General features: G+C 34.5%; 1 protein-coding gene and 1 long non-coding RNA gene across 2 annotated transcripts in view; one reads left to right on the top strand and one right to left on the bottom strand.

Moving 5' to 3' along the window:
* Positions 1-16,836, top strand: part of LOC148114563 (uncharacterized) — a 53,068-nt gene that overhangs the window by 15,636 nt on the left and 20,596 nt on the right. The gene's annotated exons all lie outside the window — the stretch shown is intronic.
* The window catches only part of CD34 (CD34 molecule), a 36,377-nt gene continuing 26,713 nt past the window's right edge, over positions 7,173-16,836 (bottom strand). The window contains exons 5-8 of the mRNA XM_034414344.3: positions 15,410-15,545; positions 13,243-13,304; positions 11,365-11,529; positions 7,173-9,755 (exon numbers count right to left, since the gene is read on the bottom strand). Coding sequence (XP_034270235.1) covers positions 9,564-9,755; positions 11,365-11,529; positions 13,243-13,304; positions 15,410-15,545 — 555 coding nt within the window. The 3' untranslated portion in view covers positions 7,173-9,563. The remainder of the gene's footprint in view (positions 9,756-11,364; positions 11,530-13,242; positions 13,305-15,409; positions 15,546-16,836) is intronic.

Genomic DNA, 16,836 nt, shown 5'->3' with positions numbered 1-16,836 from the left:
ACAAACCTATTAAGTAATTTAAATTTATAGGAGTCTTCCCATTGAAAATATCCTTGTTGGCAGAGGCCTGTTTGTTAAGCATGCATGTAAGAGATTTATGATATATTGACCAAATCTTTTACAAATTTCATTCAAAAAATATTTTCCGTGGCTAATTAACAGACAAATATAATTTGATAAAAATTGCTTACTTTAATATGAAATAAAAGAATGACATATATCAATTAAATTACCATTTTACATTATCAAAACTTCTGACTGCTACAAAAAATGATGAATTGCTTATTCCATAGGAAATTAATATCACTTTTTTTTTTAAAATTTGATTTATATGCCGCCCTTCTCCGAAGACTCAGGGCGGCTTACAATGTGCTCAGCAATAGCCTTCATCCTTTTTGTATATTTATACAAAGTCAGCTTATTGCCCCCACAACTGGGTCCTCAATTTACCTACCTTAGAAAGGATGGAAGGCTGAGTCAACCTTGAGCCTTGGTGAGATTCGAACCCTGCAGTAATTGCAGGCAGCTGATCTTAATAACCAGCTTAATAACAGGGTGCCTTAAACCACTGTACTACCAAGGCTCCTTTTAAAGCTGATTGCTGTCTGTGCTTATTTACATCTATCTATTTTAACTTTCTTCTCTTTCATTTGCTGGATAAGATTGTAATAAATAAAATGGAATTGACCATTAAAGTTAGGAAATTTTTAATTAACATTATTTTTAAAAGGAAATCAAAGTCACATTTCAGAGAAATCAGTGATCTACAGTCTCTCATATAACCAATAAAACTATTGCATCCAAATCTTTATTCACTGGGTAAATTATGCCTACTATGTGACATATTCTTTTAATATTCAGGAAATAAAATGGAGTTCATCATAGACTGTAGAGATTCTCTGTCATCCAGGTCATGGTTGTCCCAAGGTGCTTTTTCAAGAGGCAACTGGACTTTCTCGTTTTTTCTTTTGAAGATGTTTTGCTTCTCATCCAAGAAGCTTCTTCAGCTCTGATAGGACAGTGGGTAAAGGAAGTAAGCATCTAGGTAATCCTCCTTACACGTTAATGTTTGAACAACTCTGTTTTTTTTCTGTTAAAGAACATTGAGGGACGCTTTTACCATTTTTTGACCTACCTAGAATGATTGCTGGTCCTAAGATCAAGCAAATTCAGAGTTCTGAATGTTCTCCGTCTTCTATTTAAAATGGCTCTCTTAATTTCTCCTGTTTTTAAAATATAATATACCGGTATACGTGTTTTCCAAAAGCAGACAATAGAGGGTAGCATTGCACCATGCATCAGCTTTAAATAAACATCTTTTTATTTCCATAAATAATCATGTTAAGCAAATTGTGCATCCCTCTGGAATAAATGCTACTGCTTATGAGTGACTATTATAGGGCTCTTCCATACAGCCAAGTTAAAGTGAAACCTACAGCTCCTTGATCCAGCAGAAAAGTATACCTGCACAATAAATTGTGTTATCTCCATTGCTGATCTCTATTTTGCCACAGTAACAGAATTGATTAATGGTGGTGTCCTTACTGATTTAATGTGAGCCAAATTAAGGAAAGCTATTGGTTGATTCCTCTGCTTCTTTCACCCCCCCCCCCATCAAATGTTACTTGTCAGTTCTAGGAGCAATCACAAATCACTTTCCCTAGACAATTGTGAGGCGAGCTTTGATATTGTTTCGATGCCTGCAACAGCAGGTTTAACTGCCTGTCAATTTCCAAGCAAATAGTGGAATTTGGAGGGCTATATGTACGTGATATGAAACTGTAGAGTTCTTTCAGTGCTAATACTTGATGTAGTCCCTCATTCCTATCTGCAATCTGTCATTTGGACCACAGTATTTCTGAACACGGGTCTAGTAATCTTCTAAAAGACTACTAAAGCTATGATAGAAAGTGGTTATAATTTTTTTTGCTTAGCATAGAGATGGCTGCTGGTTCAAAAGCTGATTGGAAAAAGGCCCTCATATCACTGTTTTTCTAGAACATTAGTTTTCCTCTGCTATTTTTCTTAAAAAAAGGAATAAGTCCAGTGTTTTACGATTTTATCATTTTTATCATTTTTTTATTCTTATTTTATCAGTCACCTGAGGCTTAGTACACAAATTTATTTTGGCTATTTTGGAGCTGGGGGAATAAACTTCAGATGACTGGAAAAGTGGGCTTAATTTAAAGGCTCAGTGAAAAAACTGCCTGCGCTTAAAAGATCATAATTTAAAAACAAAGCAAAGTAAAACATTATTGCTGACTTTTAAATATATGTCTCTGTGTGTATATGTGTGTATGTGTATACAGGTGTGTGTTTATATATGTGTGTGTGTGTATGTGTATGTATGTATGTATATATATATATATATATGTATATGTATATGTATATGTATATGTATATATATATGTATATATATATATATATATATTTGTTTTCTTTCCTTTTCGTAGGCTTTATGTGTATTTCTCTTTAGCCAGGTTCTTCCTATGTAAGCCAAGATTTTTATGCAGCCCTAGTTCAGTGAAATCACAATCCACTAGTTTCTAGGCTTTTTTTTTCTCTGGCAGCCAGCAAATACTCTGCTGCCCTTAGTCTCCTTAGTCTCCCAATGGGCAGCAGAGTGTTTGCTGACTGCCGGAAAAAAAAAGCCTAGAAACTAGTGGATTGTGATTTCACTGAACTAGGGCTGCATAAAAATCTTGGTTTACGTAGGAAGAACCTGGCTATATATATATATCACACACACACATATATATATATATCACATATATATATACAACACACATATATAAAACACACATACATACTGTATACACACACATACACACATACTTATATAGAACTAATAATAGTGATTTTGAATAGACCAATATTCCAAGGATATATTAAACTGAATTCCTGTGCAAAGCACATAATTATTCCCAATGACCTGATGGCCCTTTCCAATTTTATTTTTTGCTGTATTTCTGAATTCCTCATGAGATATATCTTCTTATTTAATAAACTATAAATATTTCCCCTAAGGATGCAGGGAGAGGGAGGCTAGAAATCTGCAGTTGTATAGGTGTGGCTAAACGATGGTTCCCAGTATCAATCTTTAGTAGCATCTGCTTGCTTTAAGAAATTCAATCTACATCCCTAAGCACAACTATAAGAGCTTATTTTGTGTAAAAATGAACCAGATTGTATATTTTTATTATTGGAATAAAACTAATAAAACAAAAATGCAAAACATAGAATTTGTAGTTCAGTGAGCCCATATTTCAGAAACACTGGCAGTCAGCTTGTTTTTTTCATATAAGTATCTCCGATTCCCTCTTCACACCAGCAAGGGGTGGAGTGTTTGTGGACTGCCAAAAACGACAGCTAAGAGTTTCCAAAGAAATAACAGAAAATCAAATGTGGCTAACAACAAATTTTGTTTTATGCTGTTTTAATTGGTTTCATCACTAAATCTTCTCTAGTTGCTGAACATTTCTTTCAAATCTTTCCCAGTCTAAACTTTCCCAGTTTGTGGATGCTACCATTTGTTATTTGGCCAATTCTCATTTTAGCTGAATGTATATTATTCAGTAAAGAATCCAAGAAAAAAGTTATTTAAATTATTCTTGTAAAAATTGATTGTTAGCTAATTATTTATCTTTCTGAATGTTGCTTGCAGTGCATCAAACATAAGATATGAGTGTCTAATTTACAATGACTCAGAATATGAGCCTATCTAAGTAAATGCCACCTACATTGCCTGGCTACAGGCAAAAGTCTTCCAGCCCTTTTGTTTAAGTTCAATTAATTAGAGATGTATACAACTGAAAGTTGACATGGATACTTCTACAGCAAAATGCAATGGAATAAAATGTGAATAAAATCATTTGATGGAAGGAGTTCTAGACCCATTATTTTTCTTGCATGTTGCTATAAATAACACATCATGATTTCTTCCACAAATTAAATGAAGAACTAGGCATCAGGCGCTTTTTCTTTTAATTAGTGGAGACCTATGAATGCAAAGGAGATAAATATTGAATTGTACTTTTCTCATCGCAGTACAGAAACTGAGCAGGAGGAAACCATTATCAGCAGCATGCTTTCCAAAACAAAAGATTAAGAAGGAATTTTGGCAAGGAAAAAATGCATGTGGGTTGATAAGGAAAAAGTAATAACACCTTCAGCTGTGCTCAACCCAAAGCTGAGTATGTTTATACACTTGGAGAAAACTTCCTGTAGCTTGGCCACAGCCTTTTCCGGATTGGCGATCTCTCATATTCTGCACCTCAATTGGTGTTGTGCCTTTCATTTCCTTTGGCTTCAGACAGTTTGGGAACAGCTTTTGTTTTCTTACCCTGTATAAATCAGGACATTTTTTTCTGAGAAGAGAAATTTGTTAGAGGTAAGACTAGTGATATTAAAAGATGTACTTAACATCTGAGGCAAATTATGATTAAGCTGTAGAAGTTACATTTGTTTTTGCAAACAAACCTTTATGCCAAACACAATTTATGGATTGTGCTAGTTTCTCTAACTAACTTCTAAGGCTCTCTAGTAAGAATAGGGAAAATTTAAAGCATTATATTGTTCCTGCTAAGGCTGGCTAGTAGTATGCAGAAATGCTGGGCATGAAAAGTTGGGGAAGGAAAAAACAGGAATAGCAGCCTTTCAAGACCCTTGAGGCATAGGATATACAGGAAAATGTAGCATTTTTGTAGGCTCCATATTGTGTCTCCATGTCACGTAAAATTAAAGTGAAGGGAGAAATATGCTTGTGTATTTCTAACTATATTGGAAATTATCATAAATCTCAGAATGCCTTTTAAATAGAGTTGGACAAAGGGCTTCACATTTTGAAATCATATCCCAAAGCTGGGAGACCAGGTTATAATAGAGACTACAATGAGTTTCCAATAACACAAGAGACTTGCAGTTTTCCTTATTTAGAAATAAGGTAGTTATATCCAGGCTACCACCCTAAGCCTAATGTGTAAAGTGATCCTGCTCCACTTTGCAGATCCATCTCAGTTAAGGACTAATTTAATTTCAGCCGGGAGGCGGGGGGAGACATGACTCTATTGTTTTGTCTGACTGATTTGCAGAAGATACGAATCTTCTGTGCATATATGAAGAGAAGACGCCATGGAAAGTTCTCAAAATATTTCCGCATGACTCAGCCATATGTACCCTGTGTGGTTGCTGGGTAATGTTTTGTTCTGCAAAGCATCTCTTTATATCACTGAGTTAAAACCCAATAGCTGCCTGATAAACAGCTGTTTTGAGACTGCTCATACTTCCCTAGAAAACCATTTAGGAATGGCCACAATATGTTCTCAAATGTTCAAATGGCTCAGTTGTCCCCTGCCCCAAACAAGATATTTCTTATGGCATGGTCATAAACTGATCAACAAAATAGTGTCAGATGGGTTGGCATTCAATATGCTACTGAAGAATTGTTGAGGATCTTTTAAAATATGATGCAGCTAAATTAAAGTCTTCGGGGTATATAGTTGCTGATGTTGCTGTGCGGGAAAAGAAAATCCAAAACTGCAAAGGCAGAATTAAAATGAGAAAATGGAACATAAAAATCATGAAAGTTCAACAAAGTCAAAAACAAAATGAATCAACTACAACTGGGCTTCTTAGGCATTGGTAAAGTGGAATGGATTGGAACTGTGCACATTTGGTCAAAGAATTATACTGTTCACCACTAAGGAATGAAAAACGAACAGTGCGGGTTCATAGCCATGAAAGTTATAGAAAGGCAGTCCTTGGGTACAACACAGTCTATAACTGAATAATATCAGTCTTTGCAAGCAGCCCTTTTAGGTTTGACTACAGTATCAATAGTAAAGGAATCAGTAGTCAAGAAATATACCACAGACATTTGGTAGAATTGCAATGAAGGCTTTGAAAAAGATACTCAGATGTTCCAATAGCTATCAAAATCAAAATTGTGCAAGCAATGTTGGACTTTGAAGAAGCAGGATAAAAAAGATTATTGATGCTTTTGAACTTTGGTGTTGCAGAAAACTCTTGGAAATACTATGGATATCCAAGCAAATAAATGGATCATAGAATAAATCTATTTGAATTCTCATTTGAGGCACAAGACCAGACTCAGACTACCATATTTTGAACATATTATGTGATGACCTGAAAGTCTACAATGCTAGGAAAAGCAAAAGAAGAGGACAATCAGCAGCAAGCAGGATAGACTTGATTATACCAGCAATGGGTATACAGTAGAGAAACCTAAAGTGTAAGGCTTTGGACAGATCATTCTGGAGAAAGTCTGTTTTGTCCTTAAAGAGTTGATACTAACTAAATAGCTCATAAACAGCCAATAAAGGATTCATGGAAAAAGGATAGTGGAAAGAAAAACTAAGAAATGAAAAAAAAGATCATGATTTGTACTGATCATGATTGATAAATATATATCAATTCCAACAATCCATCCTGCTCAGCTGATTTGAAAGTCTGGAAGAAATAGAAACGGGAGTTGTCTCATGGCTCTGGAAGAAGGTTGGATATTAATAGCTGAGATCATAAGGAGCAAGGATCTGCTATAACTGAACTCAGGAGTGTATAGTTTTTCTCTTTATTTTCACTTGGGTAAATGCATGTTAGAATAACAGAGTTGAAAGGGACCTTGGAGGTCTTCTAATCCAACCCCCTGCTCAGAAAGAATGGAAAGATGGAGAGTGATCCCAACTTCTGTCTCACCTATAATTTGACATACCTTTTTGTTGTACATCAACATAAAGCAATGAAAATATATATTGCCTGTATTCTTTCCAAGTAAGGAAAGAATATCTTTACCATGGTAATAAATTCATTTATTCATTTCTCTACTTTTCCACAGAAAGAAACAGCAAAATGGACACAAAACTTTGTCTTAGGCATTCCCAGTGAAGGATTAGTGATTAAGCAGTTTAAGGAACCAAGTTAGTCTGCTACAATATCAGTCTTTCTCACATGCCATGAAATTTTAGCAAGAATCCTGATTCATGTGAGAGATGTTTGTGGCCTTTATCTTGCCAAGAAGTCCCTAACTTCCCATAAATGGTATTCTAGTGGAGTGAACAGCTTCTAATTAAGTCTGTCTTAAAAATGAACAACATGAGAAGAAACTTGCTGTAATGTGTGAAGGAGCCTAACACAAGCCATGAGCCATTCCTGTGTATTTTGATTTTTTTCTTACATTAACATTAATTATGCTGTTTCATCTCTACTATTATTTAATTACTGTATCTATGCAAAGGAATATTTCAACTGAAAACTTACTGTTGCCGAACATTCAGAGACAAACTTAAGGCAAATCATTTCTGCCCATTACAGCTTTTCAATTAAGTACATCAAACCCAAAACAATCAAAATGGCATTTTGGAAATCAGATACTAAGTAACAATTAAAATATACTTATGCTGCCTTTTTAAATTATGAAAATGATCTATACATATGTATAGTTTACACTAGAGACAATTCCAATATACATTCTTCCTTTATATCATATTAACAATCATGTTTGCTTGTTTAATACAAAAATGTAAACATTAAGACTATCTATACTAATCTACTAAATAATTGATTCATTCTCTAGCACCAGCATTTGGATAACACCTGGCAAGGAATTCTAGTTCCAACATATCTGGACAAAAGCAGATTAGGGAAATTTGAATTAAAAAGACAAAATATATTCCTTTCTCTAGTGGGCTACTTATTTTTATGTTCATTATCCCATATCTAGCTAATGTTTCCAGTGACAAGTGTAAATAAGGCAGTATTATTCATGTTAGGTGTTCTTGAATTATTTCCAGTTAAAACAAAAATATCCACGATAATTACTATAAAAAAGACAATTCCTTTCAGAGCCTGGTCACATTTTGTTCTACATTCTATTTTCAAATAACACTTAAATAGTCAATACATTTCAGGATGAGCACTGAAGGAAGGCAATGGAAAAAATATTTGGGAGAAGAAAAGAGGGTTAGAATATTTAATTTAGCCTAAAATATAGGCTAAATTAAAGCATGACTATTGTGATCTTAGATATGTTTAAGCATACAACTTAAATATAGTTATATTTGCATTTTCATTTACAGATAGACTCTCACATGTTTTGTTTGAAAACTAGATTCAAAGGCCCTGTGACATCCTATAAATGTCTATTTAGAAGTAAACTGCATTGTATTCAAACCCCAGGATGTTAAAATAGGATTCGAGGCTCGGAAATATGTAACTCCACTTAATGTAACTACAACTAATGCCACTCTTAATTTCAATGTAATTAACTGTATCTGGATTACGAATAACATTTCAGACTTATTTCCTTTATGTTAAAAAAAAATCAGCAACTTTTGGAATTCAAAGGATGTACTTGCTATGAGTTCTAGTAACAGTCCCAAAGCATCTAGAAAGTACTACGTAGGGAAAAAAAGTTGTTTGCTTGTTCTTATGTACAGTATATGGACAATGAAAACAAAGTTTGAAGGAGACAGAGCATTTGAGATTTAGGTCAATTGCCTACTATACTGCATTTTCATGTTATAAAAGCAGGGATGAAATCCAGCAGGTTCTGACAGGTTCTGGAGAACTGGTAGCGGAACTTTTGAGCAGTTTGGAGAACCTGTAACAGAAATTTTGAGTAGTTTGGAGAACCGCAAATACCACCTCTGGCTGGCCTCAGAGTGGAGTGGGAATGGAGATTTTGCAATATCTTTCCCCCAGGAGTGGGAAGGGAATGGGGATTTTGCAGTATCCTTCCCCTGCCACGCCTACCAAGCCACACCACACCCACCAAGCCATGCACACAGAACCGGTAGTAAAAAAATTTGGATTTCACCACTGTATAAAAGTCTCCTAATTTTTCCTATTTCTTTTAAAATGGAAAAGGTACTCAGTTCTTTCGAATTAAGCAAATTTGATGAAGAGTTTATTTTGTGTTGTTTAAGAACTGCCTCAACCATATTTCAAAAGGCTTTTGATGAGTTGCAGAGTTACAATCAACTTATGTTATGTACAAATTGCAGCATAGCCTAAATGCAGAAAGGTAGGCAAGACAGTCTTAGTTGGGTATGAGAAAGGGTGGTGATTACCAAAATCTAGGGACTTTCAGCTGCATACTACTCTGGAGCCATAGTTGTTAAATCTCTGTTATATTTTAAAATTAAGTTAAATTTACATTTTAAAAAAGTGAAAATGTCCTTTCTTACTCTAAACAGCATCAGATAGATATTAAACAACTCTCAAATAAGTGAAAAATCTTTAATTTCTAGGAAACGTCTCCCTGGATGAACTATTGTGAAGGATATCACATCTAAAAGTACAAAAATAAAATAAAAAAAACCCCCAAACTCCACGTTTATTAAGAACATTCCCAATCCCATTGAAGCAGTTTGCTAATTTTACAATTTCCATACACAAATGCTGCGTCAGCCCTGAAGAATTAATATTAAGATGTTAATGTTTTTTTAAAAAAGATATTATAATTTCATTTAGGAATTTTTATTCCTAACTCCTCTTTGTAAGTGCAGTTGAGCTTTTTCCAGCTGCATTAAGAAGGTCACAACATTTCACAGTTCTGTGTCAGCAACAACCTGGGGCTTCGTTTGGTGTCCATTTTTTGAGGATGGCTGGCCAGTTCCATTTTCCCGAGCCCCTCCATTGAGATTTGGTTTATCCTGCAGGTCAGACTGTTCTTGAGAGGCCACAGGGATTTCAGGGTTGCCGTGGCTATCATTTTCGATGTAATAAGGATCTTCACCCTAAAGGGGTTAGAGGTATAAGTAATAAGAAAATTGCGAGTTAGACAAAGCTGTTCAAAAGTCTATAAAATGATTTAGATTCTATATAGAAAATAAAATAAATATCTGTTCTTTCAGTCAGGCAGTTCAGTCAGGGATTTTGAAAAGTATATTAAAATAATACTAATATTATTGATGGAGTGAACAGGGAGGCCTTGTGTGTGTATGAAATATATTTCAGTGGCCTATGTGATCAATGAAAATAATACAAGTAATTTGAATATAAACTTGTCAATAAAATGAGAGGTTGGATCAAATACCAAGAATCCAGTATGCAGTTTCATTAATATTTTTGTCTATCCTGGTATCTAAGGTTTGGAGCAGAAAAATTATTCATAGTTTACTTCCATATTTTTTTAAAACTGGAAGCACCAGAAAATTAATCTGGAGTTTTTTGCTCAGAGATCAAATGTTTTAGTAATAAGCTATGAAATATCCCCATGGATTGTAAGAGGTCTTGCTCTGACACTTTGCCCTATTATATGATTCATGTACAATCTCACCTGCATCTATATTTCTTGATTGTACAGACTGACAGTAGTACCACTGATTTATAGTAATGGAATGATAGTTTAGTTTCTGAAAGCTAATGTAGTCTGCATAATATATAGTTCAATAAGTAAATAAATGGAATAATGGGTCATTCATTAGCTATTGTTGTGTTGACACTGGCATTCAATTTGTCAAGATTTTATACTACTGGTATATGGTAGGACTGTACAGTGCTTTGGATTCAGGTCTGGGAAAAGACACAGCTTCTGTAAAGGTGTTGCAGGTGCTCCTCCCAAATGTTCTAAAATATCTTTCAAAAATTGTCTGTGAAACTCTACAGAGTTCTGTGTTTGCATTCCAGGTTAATGAAGGTGACCTACAGAAATTCATTGTATGAAAGTGGTTATTTAAAGAGAAAGATATTTTTCTTAGAGAGAAACTTTTTTTTTTTGAAAAAAAAATCCTGGGAAATTACATGCACAGTCAACTTATATCTGACTGAAACCCCATGAATGGTGTTGAAGTAAAAGTAGCAGATAGGAAAAGTGCCCTTTCCCAATTCCAACTTCTCTACTTCGTTTTACCTTCTTCTGGATTTGGGAACAATATTTACACATCCCCAAATATTAAAAAGAAAAATTAATTACAGTTGCAGTTGTGCATTTAGCTGACATAGTTAAATTCAAAAGGTTTCCAGCAAGCCTAAAGATAGAAGAAACAGAAATTTAAAGCAACAAATGAATTAAAAAAAAATTCTTTTTCTTCACATTCTTTATTTCATCATTTGGAGATAAAATCATAGGGAAAGTTTTTAGTGCAGCAGAAACAAGAGGAGAAAATCCAGTGTGAATTTAAAGCATGAAGATATTGGGAAAATATGATTCCTATTTGATGGTGTTTGTAAATTGTTTAAACTTACTGTTGAAAAAAGTAAACATAACTTGAAATTGTAGAATATCTTATGGAAATGAGCACACTACTTATAGTAATGGAAGAATAGCAATCCTGTCATTTTTCTCTGCAACTGTTGTTACATGCCTTGAACTTTCTACTTGTTCTGCCAACTATAAGCACTAACCAGCCTTTCTCCCATGGGACTCCAGCTTCGTCGTTTCATAAGATAATATCCAGCCAATCCCAAAAATGCCAACAGCAGGCCAGTGGTGACCAAGGCAATAAGGGTCCCCTGAGAATGGACCTGGTGAATCTCAGTGCGTTCCTGCTTGTGGGATTTTATCCCAAGCTAAAAGGAAAAAACAAAATAGGATTGAACCAAAGAAGATGAAAACACTTGTCAGGAATGCAAACGGCAGAAATGTAGACCGTTAAAGGTCATTCGTCATGTCTTACTCCATACAGTTCATGTCTTTTAATAAAATTTGTTACACAGAAAAGGTGCTTCCTCTGAAGTTTTTGTACGCTAGTCTAACACAGCAACCTCCTACATGAGGTAGCTTTAAGGCTTTCACTTTGACATACGCTCACATCTTGTTTAAACAAGACACAGTAGGAATGAGGAAAGGACAACATAACAGTTCCAAACTGTTTAGAGAGTTAAAATATCCAGTTTATGGGGAAGTGGGGCTGTCAAAATGCCCTATTAAATCTTAAAAACAAAGCCTTTAAAAAACAGTTTTAAAAAAGTAAGTTCTTACTAAAGATTGAAGGTTCTATAATCGTCGGTCATTTATCTTTTTGGGCTGATAGCTTCCTGGAAGAACTGAAGAGGCAGAATTAGCCTCTTCTGGGAATGATGGGTTATGTGATGCTTGGGCAACAACTTAAAAACATCCCAAGACATTTGTGCATTATTGCTATTACATATTTCACATGTGCTAGTATAAGCAATAACCTATTGCATATAATACAGATTAATTCTTTATATCATGGTATGACATTAGATCTGAGGTAGACTTACAGAGTATAAAGTAAGACAAAAGCAGGTAAATAGCAAAAAAAATTGCAGAAAATGAAAAGGCACAAAGGGAGAGGACTAACAGCAATAAACAACTTCAGAAAGATTGGGCACATGTGCCAATTGGCTATATTTCAGGCTAGACAAGTACATTGGGAGTAAAGGAAATAAATACAATAATAAAAGGATGTGGCTTGAGGAAAAGGAAGAGGATTATATAAGAAAGAGCGAACTAGTGTAAACAATCATCCACCAGTGGAATAAATTTTGCACTCCATGTAAACCTACCTAAATAAATTATAATTCTTATTCAAAAGTGAGACACAATAGGTGGAATAGTATTGTCCATTTTGGGAGAAAATCGCAACAACATAAAAGAAAACCCCATCAAATCTCTTAATCCAAAGTAATTCAAAGCACCTCATTCACTGTGATTCTTTCAAATGATTCAAGAATTCAGTCTGAAGATTCAGTGTGAAAGTGTGAGTTGCTGAATCTTGAAATTGAATCACATAGCTTTAAGATATTATGCATGTTTGGGAAGATAGTTTGGAAAGAGAGAAGTTCTGTGTACTTCATATGTTTTGTATGTTAAATTACAACACAAAGGAAACTAATTTCCAGGATGCAATTTCATGTCTTTAAAGAATGAAACAACACCATGAAAACAGTTTCACTTTGTCTTCTGAAATATTCTCTGGTGATTCTGATAGCTAAAAGTGGTTTCTTCACAAGCAGGATACTGTAGATGCCCAGAAGCCTTTTCTGCCCAATGGAACTTTTGATTGACATTTTAAGTTGATAACACCTCAAATCCAGGAAAATACATATTGCTTATTACTTAAATGTGTTATATTTTAGTAAAATATTGATATTGTATTCCACATTCTTTGTGAAAAACATCACTGTTCATTTACATGATTTTAGTCATAAAGGATCCTGGCATACAAATATACTATTCAGATTTTGTAATATTTTAGGTTTGAATTTTTTTTATTCTGTCTCACCCAACTCCTATATATAAAAGCATGAATAAATTACCGCTTTCAAATCCGGCTGCTTGTCATCCAGAAAGCCACACAATGCTTCTGCACCTATATTTTCTAAAGCAGAGAAAACTGAAATTTACTTTCAGAGAATATTGGAATTATTTATCAAGCAAAGCAGTTTTAACAACATTTACAATATCACTTCCGCTGGTTTTATTCAAAGTTATATATGACTTATATAACTGTGGTTTATTCAATAAGTCACAATTGACTAGAATGATAAAACATAGCATCATCATATGCTGCTGATACATAGTATATATACCATAGCCATGAGTAGATATGCGGTAGAAGTGTTAACTGACTCCATGGTGAGTCAGTTGTTTGGGTCTGGATGAGGAGGAACACACTTTAATTGAATCTCTCCAATAAGGAGTGGCTTTGGATCTGCAAATCTAACAATTGCAGAAAAAATCCATTTCTTAAAATTCTAAACAGGTTGTATTTCTTTGTTCAAAGATGATTTTTAACTTAAGAATTCTCCTGTTTGAAGACCAGATGTCAGATACACTTTTTTTGAACAATTACAACTTTGTTTCCTTGATTTGGAGGACTTGCTCATAATCACTAAAGTTCTAGTCACTTCTATTAGATCATAGGTGTCAAACTTACGGTGTCACATTGTCGTCATGATGTTTTGTGATGTTTTTCCCATCGCAAGATGGGGTGGGCGTTGTCATTATTTCAAAATGCTCAACATGGGATGACTCTTTAAGGACCTGTGGAAACTGCAGCTGTTGCAGAATGAGCAGCTGCAGTACTAATGGGAGTTGCCTTAGTTTCCAACTGAATTCTGGGTGTGGTTTAAGGTGGTGGTTGCCACATTTAAAACCTATATAGATCTGATCCTGGTTATCTGGCCATCTTCTCTTTAATTCATTTGCCTGTCCAAACAAATGAAATAGTATAGCAATAGCAATAGACTTAGACTTATATACTGCTCCATGGTGCTTTACACCACTCTCTGGGTAGTTCACAATGTAAGCATATTGCCCTCAATAATCTGGGTCCTCATTTTACTGACCTTGGAAAGATGGTAGGCTGGGTCAACTTTGAGCCGGTCAGGACTGAACTCCTGGCAGTGGGCAGAGTTAGCATGCAAATACTGCATTCTAATCACTGTGCCACCATAGCTCATAAATAAATAAAATCAACTCTTCCACATTCTATCTCTCCAAGATTATAATACTGATGTGATCCTAGAGGCAAACATTCTCTGAAACTCCCTTACAGTGGAAATGTTACATCACTCTTAGGCTCCAGGAAAACTTTGAAAACCAACTCATTTTGTCTTGCACATGAAGAGACTATTTTTTAAATTGAAAGATAGGACACACTGTATGTGTGCTTCTGGAAAATAATTATATGTATTTAAGGATTTGGGGAGTATTTTATCTGTTTACTTCTGTTTAGCTGCCTAGATACTATGGGAACGGACAAAATTCAAGTATAATAAAAATACATAAATAAGTTATAAGTAATGGTTTACAAATCAAACTGAATGTGTTTACACAAATTTAACAAACACTAAATAAATAAAATGCTAAAATAAAACTAAATAACACTATGGCCCATGTAATCTGTGAATCCAGTCAGAGTTTCCAATTAGTATTTGAATGTTGTTGTAATATATACCATCTATCGTTTTGAATTGAATGACAGGAAGGTGGGGAAAAGAGGTTATAATTTTTTATTTGCTGCTGGCCACAATATCTGGCTGATTTTGAAAAAGCTAAGCTGGGATAGATTGGTTAGCACTTAGATATGAGATCACAAGGAAATCCCATGGCTGTAAACTAACTGGGAAGTAAAAAAAACAAAACAAAACCACTTCCTGACCTTAATTTGCTGTTGAATAGAAGTAACAACTAACTGAGGACACCTAATACATTTTTAAACAGTTGGTTTTTCAAATACTTTCTGCATTCCCCCACACCCCAATCTAGGGATGAAGAAGATAGCAAAAATATTGGATTTTACTCATCTTGCAAACCCATAATTGCTGGATTGGGGCTAAATGTGTTATATATAAGATTTGTTGAATCAGCCAAAGGTAAAATAATGGTTTCATGCGACATGGAAATCTAGTCAATCTTAGTAAGTCATTCATGGCTTCTATCCAATTTGATTACAAGCTATAATAAATCAGTTCAACTAACCTGTATTGTTAACTGCAAGCAACAACATGCAGTGGTGATTCATATCAGAGTCGGCCAGTTCAATAAGGCATGGCACTTCTTTTTTTTTACAGACCAATTTGCTCAATCCCTCCCCTTTGTTTCTTTTAAAGTTTTCCTAAAAAAACAAAACAAAAACAGAGTTACTGTTGTAGAACATTTTTCCTCATTTGTTTTCTTTACATTTATCCAACATCAAGTGGCATATTAATTATCACTGGTTTCTGTAAACATAACAATATTCCCATGAGCTACAGTCTATTCTCCCAGTAGCATCCATTTGTCGATTTTTTGGCAAAAAAATCTACAAAGGTTAAGAGAAACCATAAACATTAAGAACAATTTTCCAAGAAGGCACATCAACTCCATTTATGGAAGCCCTATTTCCTACTATGATTATTAAAAGTACATGCATAGGAATATTCTTTACGGTACAATGAGCACATCTCTAAAAATGGGACAGATTATGTGAATTATAGCATGTGAAAGGAGAGCTACAGTAGTTAAGACAGAGTTTAGAGCATGTTTTAGCTATATGCTTGGGATTCATAATTTGCTTCCCTGAAGTATAGTGGATGAAAAGGATTACATGTCCAGTTATTAAAACATTATAATAAATCAATTATAATTGATAATGTACTGAAATATTTGTCAACACATGTCTGTGGATACTGATTACTAATTAAATATAATCTTAAATTGCTGATTAAATAAGTAATGTCGTTATAACAATTCATTCTGCAACTATATCCTAAACCAGGCAAGGCACTCTTAATGTTTTGAAATCATGAGCACCGTGTCCTTTTTCACTGTTACCAGGCAGGAGATGAGGGAAATAACAAGCACAGACTTGGCCTTCCTGTTTCAGAAATGCCTTGAGTATTTCAAATGGTTGTTTCATGGCACATTTTGCAAGGATAAAATCTTCCCACATAAAGATTAAAATAAAATGTCGCCTTTCCCAAACAGTTGTGGAGGAGACAGGAAGAAATCTGTGAGTCTGTAGTTATTTTTTTCCCCTCCACTTGGTCAATTTGGACATCAAAGGAGAGGCATAGGTCAAGGTCAGACTCAGAAGAGCCAGAGCTAAAATAATAATCTAAAGCAATTTAGAAATATAGGCTGGTTCAATAAGTTGGGAAAAAGACAGAGTCTTCCTCTGGTTGTTGAATATTTCATGTCTAGTATGTATTCAACTAATAGAACTTTCTTCTTTAATTTTTTTTTTAACATTGTGGAATTTGGAAAAAAATATGTACAGAGGGTTTCTGTCCATCTGTTTGTTCATCAGCACAGTAATTATATATAAACTGACCAGAATGATGCCAAATTTGCACTAGAAAGAGAAGCAGGTAAAAGAAAGTTATAAAATGGGCTGGATCTGCTTGGAAAAAAAACACTGCTGGTAA

This window comes from Pantherophis guttatus, chromosome 3 (assembly GCF_059756535.1).
Source record: "Pantherophis guttatus breed Tessera chromosome 3, ASM5975653v1, whole genome shotgun sequence".
Lineage (NCBI taxonomy): Eukaryota > Metazoa > Chordata > Lepidosauria > Squamata > Colubridae > Pantherophis > Pantherophis guttatus.
The sequence above is the reverse complement of the archived record's forward strand: the minus strand, read 5'-3'. Positions and strand labels throughout refer to the sequence as shown.